Source organism: Neophocaena asiaeorientalis, unplaced genomic scaffold (assembly GCF_003031525.2).
Source record: "Neophocaena asiaeorientalis asiaeorientalis breed wild unplaced genomic scaffold, Neophocaena_asiaeorientalis_V1.1 scaffold254, whole genome shotgun sequence".
Taxonomy (NCBI): Eukaryota; Metazoa; Chordata; class Mammalia; order Artiodactyla; family Phocoenidae; genus Neophocaena; species Neophocaena asiaeorientalis.
Window position 1 is genome coordinate 1,250,546 of NW_020174705.1, and position 11,922 is coordinate 1,262,467.

General features: G+C 63.8%; 1 protein-coding gene across 1 annotated transcript; it reads right to left on the bottom strand.

Annotated features, from left to right (window-relative positions):
* Window positions 1-2,221: 2,221 nt before the first annotated feature.
* Window positions 2,222-11,869, bottom strand: CCDC154 (coiled-coil domain containing 154). The gene is given in 19 exon segments (XM_024759591.1): window positions 2,222-2,362; window positions 2,480-2,596; window positions 2,598-2,659; window positions 2,950-3,033; window positions 3,463-3,580; window positions 3,953-4,029; window positions 4,100-4,222; window positions 5,243-5,380; window positions 5,459-5,585; window positions 5,935-6,059; window positions 6,156-6,290; window positions 6,363-6,464; window positions 8,593-8,716; window positions 9,067-9,162; window positions 9,489-9,535; window positions 9,716-9,893; window positions 9,982-10,227; window positions 10,316-10,403; window positions 11,842-11,869. Coding segments are annotated over 19 exon segments (2,097 nt in total). The 3' UTR covers window positions 2,222-2,280.
* Between the last annotated feature and the right edge of the window lie 53 nt (window positions 11,870-11,922).

Below are 11,922 nucleotides of genomic sequence, written 5' to 3' on the forward strand. Positions count from 1 at the left end.
CCATCCCCAGGTTAGAGATGCTAGAGGTGACCTCATCAACCCTCCACCCCCGACAGGGAGCACAGGGAAGCCTGCGACTGTGGGGACAGAGAAATGGCTCTGCCCTCCCCTGAAGATCCCCGGAGCTCACCCTCACAGCCCCTGAAGCCTCTGAAGCCCCCAAAACTGCAAGGGACAGAGCACCCAGGTCGAGGCAGCCAGGCCCGGCTTCCGGGCTCAGCATGGTCACTTCAGGCACAGAGGGACCCTGCCAACCACAGACACTCGGGGAGGGGATGTGTCAAGGGGGTCCCTCCCCACCCTGCACCTGGGCAGAGTCTACGTCAACAAGCCTGTTTATCAAGAGCTACAGCGACCCTGAGCTGGGGCGAGGGCTCTGCTCTCCAGACCCCAAACCTGCCCGAAGCCCAGCCCCTGGGCCAGCTCCCTTCCCACCTGCCCAGCTTCTCTCTCTCCAAGTCACTATTCCAACAGCAGTCAGCCGCCCTCCCTACAGGACAGGATGTACCCTCCTCTGGCGGGTGACTGAGGCCTGCACCCTGCAGCTCACCCCTGCCATGCCCCCCCACCATGCCCCCCTGCCACAGTGCCCACCACCTCCGTCTCTCCAAATGTCACCTGCCTCTGAGCTCAGCACCCGCCCCAACCCTGCAGTGACTATTCCCCTAGGAGGGCTACGGGCCCTGACTACTAACCTGTCCCCTCTCCACCTCCCTCCCCAGCTAGCGCCCACTGCCCGAGAGCCCCCAGAAGCTCGGCGGAGAGATGGCCGCGGGCGTGATCTGGCCTCTCTGTGACTTCCGGCTGCCTCTGCCATCCCATGGGCCCTTCCTGCCCTCAGACCCGGAGCCCCCAGACTCTTCTGAGGAGGAGGAGGAGGAGGAGGATGGGGAAGAGGAACTGGAGGTCGAGGGGCCAGAGGGCCACAGCCCGGCCCCCCAGAGCTCAGGTTGGGCCCCAGAAGTGGCCCCTCTGGACCCCAGTGGCCCAGAGACGCCGCTGCAGCTCCTGCGGTTCTCTGAGCTCATCAGTGGCGACATCCAGCGGTACTTCGGCCACAAGGACCGGGGGCAGGACCCCGACGCCTGTGACATCTACGCCGATGGCCACACAGCCAGCAGCTCAGCCAGGGAGCTTTCCTGCGCCAACCTTGTGCGCCTGGCACAGGGTGACGCCCCAGAAAATGAGGCCACTGAGCCCAGGGTCTGCTCCCCTGGGGCCCCCGAGGGGCAGGCGTGCGGGCCGGGCCTCGGTGGGGAAGGGCTGCAGCCGCTGGGACCCCTGGCCGAGCTCTTCGACTACGGGCTGTGGCAGTACTCGGGACCCAGGGCCGCGGCCGGCCGCCGACTCAGGCTGGAGCAGAAGTACGGCCACATCACCCCCATGACCCAAAGGAAGCTTCCCCCCTCCTTCTGGAAGGAGCCGGCACCCAGCCCCCTGGGTCTGTTGCACCCCGGCACGCCTGACTTCAGCGACCTGCTGGCCAGTTGGTCAGCAGAGGCCGGCCCCGAGCTGCTGGGCTCAGGAGGCCAGGCCCTGGAGGGGGTGCAGCTGGCCGAGGCCTAGCGATTGAGCAAGGATCAGCGGGGGTGAGCTGAGGGCAACAAGGGCCCGGACTCTCCTTATTGCTGTCCTGAGAGGAGCCCTCGGGGACCTCCAATCAGGGCAGCCACCAGGGGACAAATCAGCTCAGGTAGGGACTTCCCAGGCCAGGGCAGGGAATGGGCAGGGGCCACCCAAGAGCTCTGCCCACAGGAGGGAGGATGGGGCAGGAGCTGCAGCCTCTTGGAGGCGGTGGGCTCAGGGCGTCTACACACTGGGTTCCCCTCTTGGCAAGCCACATTTCCTCAAAGACCAGCCCCCAAAGTTCCAGTCAGTGGTGAAGGGCAGCCCTCCACACTGCCCATCCAACTGGCCCCAGGGTGGCTCTTCCTCGTGGCACCCGTGCAGGTGGCAGGGCCAGCTACCATGGGGGTGACGGCTTTCTTGGAGAGGCAGGAAGGGGGGCACCGTCTGAGTGGCCAAGCTAACGTGCTGTTGGCTCCGGGTGGGGCTCGGGCCGCAGTGCCTGTGGGTGGGAGGCGCTGGGGAGCGGTGGGGCCTGGGGCTCAGCAGCCAGGACAGGGGCAGAGGTTCTGGGAGTCTAGGGAAGGTCCTCTTGGCCACTCCCCTGCCCAGGGCCTCCTGAACCCCTGGAGGGAACTCCAGCCTCAGACAGGCGTGGGGCAGGCATGTTTATTTCTGGGAAAGGGGCAGGGACAAGAGCTAGTGGGCAGGCTTCTAGCCGAGGGGCTTCTCCGAGACCGCCCTTGGCCTCTGCCAGGCCGCCAGCTTCATGAGGACCGCCTTCCACCGCAGCCACCTGCCCAGAGACACGGCTCACAGCCTGGAACCCGCCTCCGCCCACTGCCCTCGGGGTCCGCCCAGCCCCGAACCCGGGCCTAGAGGGGGCTCTGGAAGGCGGCTCCCCGCTGCCCACCTCACGGCCTGATACATGCCCCAGTGGTTCATGGGGACCACCTCGTCAGGGGCCACATCCTTGATGAAGAACTGCTGCCTCACCAGGGACATGGGGACCCTCCTGCTGCCTAGCGTCAGGGCCCCCCTCGCTCCACAGGTGCATCACGCTTGACAGCGGAGTGGCCATCTCCTCCGTGCGCTGCGGACGCGGGAATCAGACCAGAGGAGCGGGACAGCCAATGGGATTTATCTCCCTCTGGGCTAGCCTGGGCCTTATCTGCCCAGAAACTCTGCTTGGGCCAGACATGCAGACAGACGGCTGGGCAGACCAAAAAGCTACGGGGTGGCCAGGCTGGGGGTGGTGAGGGCAGCTGCAAGTCAGGCTCTGCACAGAGAAAGGCGGCCCACCCACAGGGCCTGGTAAGCCCTGGAGCTTGGGTGGCAGGGGCGGGGGCACGGCCAGGGCCCCGTTCAGGGGCCACCTCTCACCCGCTTAGTTTCTGTATTAAACTTGAGATTCTGAATGGTCTTGTACTGGATGCTGCTTTCCAACTTCATCATTTGGTTCTGAAACTAAACACGGCCCCCATTCGTGGGCACAGATGCAGAAAGTCTGCAGGCTCGGGGGAGGCCCCCGCCCTAATCACTCGTGGCAGGAGCCGGCCTCTGACACATGGGTCCTCGCCCCTCAGTGGGAGCCGGTCGCATCACTCAGCCCGAAGACAAGGGGGGACCCGGCCAGAACTCAGGGCTGCTCTTTTCACTAGCTGCTGATTCACCTCAGCATCTGGGGGCTCCAGACAGGAGCCCCCACTTGGTACTTCCAGAGGCTGATACGTGCAGAGCCGCCCAGCAGGATGGCTGGTTCCATGCGCCTCGCCCCCCACATTCCCAGGGGGGTGTCCTGGATCTGAGCCTCCCTGGGTGGGGGAAGGTCTGCCCCTGTCTGAGCCAGCCCCCCCGCGCCCACCCAGTGTGCCAAGCCCAGGGGCCTAGGGGTACCGTGGCCAGCTTGCCCTGGATCTTGGCGATCTTCCGCCCGGGGTTGCCCTCTCTGAGCAGCTGCACAGAGGACGGCAGAGCAGCCAGCTCCTGCCTCACGGCCTTGCCCTCGAGCTCTCTGTGAGCACAGGAGGCCGGGGCTGCCGGGCTCTGGGGGGCATCTGGGGGGTGGGGCAGCTGGAGGGAGGAGGCCCTGGGCAGAGCATAGGGTGCTCGGCACTGCCGCCCCACCAGTGGGCACTGGGGGGTCCCCAGCAGGTGACAGAGTAAAAGGCTGCCCCCAGCAGGGGCCAAACCCGAAGCTGGGCCAGGCCTGGGGTGGGGAGGGGTTGGGACTGCCACAGGTGCAGGGGCTTGGGGAGGATGGACCACTGTCAGGAAGCCCTGTGATGCAGCAGGGTCATTCTGAGACGGCTGTGCCCTCCTGCAGTGGGACCAGTCCACTCCCTGAAGGTCCTGCCAGGCTATGACAGGGAGCCGGGGGCCTCACCTGGCTTTGGCCTCAGCAGGGATCTTGAAGTCTGAGTCCCTCTTGTGAAGGATGCACGTGTCGGCGATGGCCTCTATCTGAAACGTGGAGCCGGCGGGCTGCTCAGGGTGGGCACAGCGGGGAGGAGGAGGCCAGCCCAGCCCTCACCCACCTGCCGGGAAGGCTGTCCACTCTCTGCTGCACCTCCCGTAGGTGCGCCTCGGCCTCCTCTCGACACCGGGCCAGGCCTTCCCGCCATCGCTGCTCTGCAACTCCCCATGCACTCTGTGCCTGGGGCGCAGACACCAGTGAGGGCTGGAACCCGCCCAGAGAGGGTGGACAGGCCGACTGGCCCCACTGGAGCCATAGTCAGACCTGAGACGCCAAGTCCCACGCAGCAGAGCTCCTGGAGGGCACAGGGCCCCCGCCTCAACTCAGAGCATGTCCACACTGACCGGACACAGCCCGGGTGGCCTGGCCTGGCACAGTCTGGGTGCCCCAGTCCTCCCAGGCAGGGCCACCAGGCTGAGCAGAGCCACATCCCTAAGAAGGCCTGGCTTCGCTCCCTCCCCTGAGCCAGACCCAGCTGCCTGTGAGTCGGCAGCGACAAAGAACAGGCAGCTGGCCTACACGCACAGGATGGGGGACCCAGCCCCGCCGCCAAAGGGTGTATACCTGTGTTCACGGCAGCACTAAGGGCTTCAGAAGGACACCAGTTCAGTGTCCATCAGCTGACAAATGGATAAGCTATGATCCATCCACACAGTGAAATGTGACAGCCATAAAAAGGAAAGGAGCACTGACACATGCCACAGAGTGGATGAACCTCAAACATGGAACATTCAGCGAGAGCAGCTCACAAAAGGCCACAGAGCATTTGATTCCATTTATACGAAATGTCCAGAGCGGGCAAATCCAGAGAGACGGAAAGCAGACCAGTGTTTGCCAGGGGCTGGGGGAGGGGTTGTGACCTCTAATGCACGGGGTTTCCTTTTCGGGGATGGAAAAGTTCTAAAAGTGATTGTGGTGGTGGCTGTACAACTCTGAATAGACAAAGAACCACGGAAGTACACACTTTGAAAGGGGGAATTGTATGGTGGGTGCACTGAACCTCAATAAAGCTGTTAGAAAAAGAGCAAAAAGAACCCAAAGGTGTAGGCTGCTTTGCTGGTCACTCAGTGGAGCCCCCGTGTGGTTGGGGCCCCGGGGCCTTGTGGACAGCTGTTGGGTGGGTTGGGACCCGCCGCCCTGAGGGGCAGCAGGACCCCTCCCATCTAGGTGCGCCTTCCCTGGGCTGCTCTGTGCACTCACCTCGCACAGCCTCAGGCTCAGCGTCTGCTCCTGCAGGTCCAGCCTCCAGCTCAGGGCCAGGAAGTGGTCACTCATGTCCTTCACCTGCCTGACCAGCTCAGCCACGGACACCTCCAGGGCCTGGCTCTTTTCTCGGAGCTGTGGGAGGCTGGGCTGAGTGTACTGCCTGCATAGGCAGGGAACCCTGCAGGCCCGGCCCTGGCCCTGCCGTCTCACCAGCTCCAGGGCACTGTACATCTCCTGCTGGGCCAGCTCGCTGGCCAGCTGCATGGTCTCCAGGCTCTCCTGCAGGTAGGTAGCCAGCTCCCCGGCCCGGCTGTTCTCCAACTTCCCTTTAGCATCCCTGGGGGTGGGTGCCACTGAGAGAAACTGTCCCTCAGCCAAGGCTGGCCCACCCCTTGGCATTGTGCCAGGGCAGCGAGCCCGGCTACTGGCTTCAGAACCTTCCAGGTGGCCCCAGGGAGAGGATGAGGGTCATCACAGGGACCACCGAGACAGGGCTGAGTCCACCGCTGCCACTCAGAGCTCCCCCGCGAGGGAAAGGCTGGGGGAGGGATGGGAGCCCCCCACTAAAGGGCAGCTTCTCTGCCCCAGGGCACCCTGCTGGGCCTCGAGCCAGGCTCAGGACGTTGGGGTCAGGGGAGCAGGGCAGTTCCCACCTGCCCCACCTGAGGCCCCGCTCGGACACCCACCAGGCCTTCTGCTCGGCCAGCAGGATGTGGCTCAGTGATGCTTGGTTCTGACGCACGAACTCGGTCAGCTGGACCACGGCCTTGTCCAGACCCCGACACTGCTCCAGGAGGTGGCACTCTTCCTGCTGCTGGGCAGAGGCAACCTGAGACCTGCCCAGCTCCAGCCGGGGCCCCGCCTGTGCCGGTGCCCCGCCTGTGCTGGTGCCCACTGTGCCACCCACCTGCCTCTGCCTCTGCCCCTGCAGGGCCCGCGTGCGCTCTGCGTCAAGCTCCCGGAGTTGCTGCCACTGGCTCTCCAGCTCCTCCCATAGGCCGCTCTCTGCCCGCAGCCGTGCGCTCTCTGAGGCCTTCATCCTCTGTGGGGAGACCCCGCCCGCCGTGAGCTGGGGAGAGGGGGACTGGATGGCCTGCCGCCGGCAGGCACTCACCTTCTCCAGGGCCAGAAAGCTCTTCTGCAGGAAGCTGCATAGCTTGGCCTCCCTCTTGAGAAAGCGGAGGCTCATCTCCTCCCTGAGCTTGGTCATCTGGGCCTGTGGAGGGGGGGCCACATGGTCACCGTGCACCTCTCCAAGGGCGTCCCCCTTGCCCATCCCCATACCCACAGCGCCATCAGGGACTTGCTGTTCTCCTGCCCAACCATCTCTGTCGGAGGGGACCCTGGTCCTGTGTGCCCTGCAGGGGTGGGCCCGTCACACCCTCCTCAGGAAGGAAGGCAGGGCAGGCAGGGGCCACATGTCCCAGAGAGCCAGGCACAAGGGCTGTGAAGGGTCTGAAGGCCACGCTCCACGGGCCCAGGACACACATGGTCCTCACAGTGACTGCCAGACCCCACCAGGGGAGGCGGCAGAGCAGCCATCGGATCATACCCCTGCCAGGAGCCCCGGGCAAGGAGGCTGAGTGTACACGTGAGCACACGCTCACACATGCACACACACTCATGCATATGTGCACATCCCCGTTCACACATGTGCACACACACACTGTCTGCCCTCGTCCTCCAGGCCCAGGGTGGGACCCCTTCTCTCTTCTCCCTCCATCAGCTCCTTTCTTGCTGCGCCGAGGTTCTGGATGCAGGAGACGGGGGTCTAGGCCCACAGGCACAAGGCACCCTCTCCACGGCCACAAGTCCTTCTAGGGCCAAGAGGGCTGCCCACAGCCCAGAGCAGGTGTGCCCTGAGCCCCCACCAGCCTCCCTGTCCCATGCAGGGTGACCCAGAGCAGGGCTTGGCTGTTTCTATAAAGAACCAGAAGGCAGGGCTTCCCTGGTGGTGCAGTGGTTGAGAGTCCGCCTGCCGATGCAGGGTACACGGGTTCATGCCCTGATCCGGGAAGAGCCCACATGCTGCGGAGCGGCGAGGCCTGTGAGCCATGGCCGCTGAGCCTGTGCATCTGGAGCCTGTGCTCTGCAACGGGAGAGGCCACAACAGTGAGAGGCCCGCGTACCGCCAAATTCCCTGGTGGTGCAGTGGTTGAGAGTCCGCCTGCCGATGCAGGGTACACGGGTTCATGCCCTGATCCGGGAAGAGCCCACATGCTGCGGAGCGGCGAGGCCTGTGAGCCATGGCCGCTGAGCCTGTGCATCTGGAGCCTGTGCTCTGCAACGGGAGAGGCCACAACAGTGAGAGGCCCGCGTACCGCCAAAAAAAAAAAAAACAAAAAAACAGAAGGCAGACGTTTGGTGTTCATGGGCCACAGGGTCTCTGTCATAAGCCCTCAGCTTTGTGGTTCCAGCACAAAAGCAGCCGTGGGCAACAATAAACGAATGGCCACGTGCCGATAAAACTTTATTCACAAAACCAGGCAGCAGTGGCAGGGCACTGACCCCAGCCCCATGGCACACTTGGGGCGATGCGTGCCAGCCAGGCATCTGGGATCCCGGACCCCGATGCTGCCTGGGGCTCCTGCCTCTCGATGGAGCCAAGGCACCAGCTTCCCACAGGGCAGCGGGAGGGGCATGCATGGAGCTGGGCAGCTGAGCTATGAGGGCAGCAGCTGGGGACGCGGCACAGTCCCTGGTCTCTATTTGCAGAGCTGAAGAGGCTGGGTCCAGAGGCGCTCCACCCTGGCCCCTGCCCCACCTTCTAGGCCACACGCACCAGCTGGGAGCAGGGCCACCGGAAGATGCGTCTTCAGGAAGGGACTTCCACTTTGCGCGGAGGGAAGCATTGAAGCTGGAAATGGCCGAGGAAGGGGCCTCGGGCTATGAGATTCTATTTCTTGGTCTGGGTGCTGATCACATGGGGAAGGGGAGGTGGGGGAGCAGTGACCACAACAGCACTCGTGCTAATGATGGACTTTCTGTGATGGAGGACGCACTCCACCTCAGCACAGCCAAATCGACAGCTACCAGCCACAGGTAGCCACAGTGCACTGCGATGTGGCTCCTGTGACCAAGGAACTGAGTTTTAAATTTCAACATACAGAGCCACCCGTGGCCAATGGCCACCGTAGTGGACAGTATAGGACTTGGGGGTCAGCCACCAGGTCCGAACACGTGAACGGAACCAAAAGGAGAGCTGGGGTGAAGGAAGACCTCAGCAGTGGAGAAGATGTGGGATGGGGAGAGTTGGGGGTCTCCTGCACAGACTGCCTTGTTGGCAGCTTGCTGGCTGCTGATGCCAGAGCCCTGCCTGGATCTGCCCCTGGCCTCCCAGGTACCTGCATCCTGGCCATCTCATGGCCCACCCTCTGGCTGGCCTCCTCCTGGCTCTTCTGCAGGGCTCCACAGGCCACCTCCCGGTCCCGTTCCTCCTGCTTCAGCTTCTCGGTCAGCTCAGACAACCTAGGGGCAACGGCTGCAGGTCACAGCAGCCCAGTCGGCCAGAGGCCTGATGGGGAGCCTCAGGGAAGCTGGTGGGGCCCTGGACACCAAATCCTTTTCAGGCCAGGCCTGCATCTGGGGGGCCCAGGCTGACCTAGCAGGAGGTCCAACCCTGCCCGAGTAAACACACAGAGAGGCCAGAAGCCCACTCTGTGTCTCCACCTGGGACAGAGAGACCTAGAATCCCCGTGAGCGTAACTGATGGGGAAGGGGAAGAGGTGGGGACCCTGGGCTGGAGGGTCACCTGCCCTCCTTGATGACTCCCACACGACCCCTCGGCAGGTCCAGAGACAGCCTCCTGAGGGGCCCACCTAAGGCTGGCCTCCTGCTCGGCGCCCTTCCGCTCAGAGTCCTGGAGTGCCTGCTTCCTCCTGATCTGGGTCAGGGCCTCCCAGACCTCCACCAGCCTGGCACACAAGAGCTGCTTCTGCCTGGGGCCTGCCCTGCCACCTCCTGGCAGCCAGGAGCAGGCTGGGCAGCCTTTGGGGTGGGGGTTCAGCCGAGGGGCCCAGCAGCAAGCCTTCTGCCCCTTTCCCAAGCTCCACAGGCTGCCAGGCTCCAGCAACCTGACCTTCTGGAGCTGGGCCGTGGATGTGTTTGCTTACCTGAGCAAGATACCAAATTGGAGGCAACAAAAGCCAGGGGCTGATGCCCAGACTGGCCTGGCAGCAGCCGCTGCTTCCCCAAAGCCCCTCTCCCTCCTGTTAAGCCTGCTCCAAGGGTGCAGGAGTACCTCTTGTCCAGGGCCTGCGTCTGGTTCTGGTTCTGCAGGCTGGGGAACTGCAAGGTGGAGGGGTGAGCTGAGTGCAGGCCAGGGGCCCTCCCAGCTCGACCAGCAGAGACACAGGGGCCCACGGAGTGAGTCCCTGGCCTGAGTAGCAGGGGCTGAGTGGGGCTCAGGGTCCAGGAAACAGCTGCCCTGACACCCGGGGATGTCGCCTCCCAGCTGATGCATCCCACCTGGAAAGCCTCCTTCTCGGGGGCCTGAGCCGCCTGCTGAAGCCTCTTCAGCTCTAAGTCCTGCAGCTGCAAGCAGGTGTGGACCTGCAGCAGCTCCTGCAGCAGGCTCAGCGTGGTACGCTCACAGCAGGCCTTGTGTCCCCGCAGCGACACCACCTCGGCCTGCAGGTCAGCCACCCTGGTGGGGTGAGGAGCGGGCTGTGTCAGCTGCGTGTGCAGGGCACTGACTACGTGGCTCCCCCGCCCCTGGTCTCCAAGGGGCTTACCACTGCTCCAGCTGCTTCCAGTGCTTGGGGGTGTCCTGCTCTGGGACAGAAGTGGTGGACAGCAGGCAGCTGGACTCATACCCCTCTGAGCTCTCCTCCAGACTCAAGGGCTCGGAGCTGGCCAGCCCTTCCTCCAGGAGGAGTTCCAGGTCCTCTGGGGTGATGGTGCCCGGCTGGGAGGGTGGTGAGGTCCCTAACGAGGGGTTGCTGTCTGCCGGCTCTACAAGAAGGTACCTTGGGGTTTGCCTTTAGAGCCAACGGGGGGAGATGCTCGCAAATGGAGCCGAGGATAACAGGGATCCAAAACCTTGCTGAGTGCGCCCACTGAGCTCACCGTGGCTCATCCCGCTGGGTCCCACAGCAAGGCCCAGCTCTCACTGTCCATGTAGGAAACTCAGCCTCAGAAAAGTCCAGGGCCCCACCTGAGGACACACAGCATTAGGCAGCAGGAATGGGACAGTGCCTGCCTGGCCAGCTTCACATGGAGCGCCTGGGCTCTGAGGAGAGCTGGGGGTCAGGAAGCAAAGCCGTCCCACCTGGCCCAGACCCTCGTGCAGGATCTTGCCTGGTGGTCCTCCCAGCTCCGCCACAACTCACCTGATATAGCTTTACCAACAGCCCTGCCTGTGGTTTTGGCCGTTGCCAAGAAGCCCTGGGCCTAGCAGCCCATGGCTGCCCACAGCTGGACCCCAGGGCGGTTGCGGGAGGGGGATAGGGGAGGGCGGAGGGAGGCAGGAAAAGTCAGAGCTGAAGGCTCTGGGATCCAGGGGGAGCACGTGAGGTGTGAAGTGGTAGCTCTGCCCTCACATCTCTCCTTCCAAGACAAAACCAAGGTAGGCAGGGCAGCGGGGGCTCTTCTGGAACCTTCTTTTTCTCACCAGAACCTCCTGACTTCACAGCCCAACTGCCGGTAGAACCTGAGCCCTCAGCTTTCCCATTCCGTCAAGGCCTCCCCAACCGCCCGTTTTTAGAAGGATCTGAGCGGGTACCACTTGGCCAGCCAGCAGGGGTGGCTGCTAGCCTGACACGGGCAGGAACCCCCTGGCCTGGGCAGGAAGGGAGGGAGGCCCAGGAGCAATCACTGGCCCTCTGGTCAGAGAACCCGAGCAGAGAGGCTGGAGCCCAGGACCTGCTGAACACAGCCAGCCCAACAACCAGGACGAGGGCACAGGGTGCCACAGGGGGACATGGCCAGAGCAGAGCCACCAAGAAAGGGTGCCGGCCACAGAGCAGTTGCACTGATGATTTGAGCAACCTCAGCGAGAAAGACAGGTGGAGTGAATTTTATTTAACCCAGTGTAACTAAAAACTCCCTTAACACATAACCAACACCTGAGCAGCTGAGAACACAGCGCCTGCGCTCTCCCCACACCGGGTCCTGAAGCCGGGTGCGCTGTGGCCAGTCTTGCTTCAGGCCAGCACTGACACGCAGGTGCCTCACCCCACCCAGGTGGCCCTGCTCTCTACTGTTGCCCAGACCCGCCCACGAAGGCTGTTGAGGGGCTTCCCTGTGACAAGGTCAGTGTCTCACAGGCAACCCCTTGCCCAGGAAACCCGACACCCCGCAGCCACACCACACACCTTGGAGCCCAGCGGGTCTGCGTGCTGACGGGGCGGCCCGTGTTTTGGGTGCACCTGAGCTTGCAGACAATGACAGTAGCCAGGATGCACCGAGAGGGAAAGAGTGCCTTCCCCGAGGGCTCTGCAGCGGCCCCAGGAGCAATGGGGACAAGGATACAGTGGCCAGGGGCCTCCCTTCCATGGGCGTGGGGCGGCCCCAGGTGCTTCCCCACCTGTGGGTCTCTGAGCCTCTCGCCTGCATCTCTCTCTCGGGGGTGTCCCCGCTGGGGCACTGCCTACCTGCACCACACATGAAGGAGGGCCGCATCCTGGGTTGCCCCCCCACCCCACCCCAGTGGGCCTGTGAATACTGGGAAACTG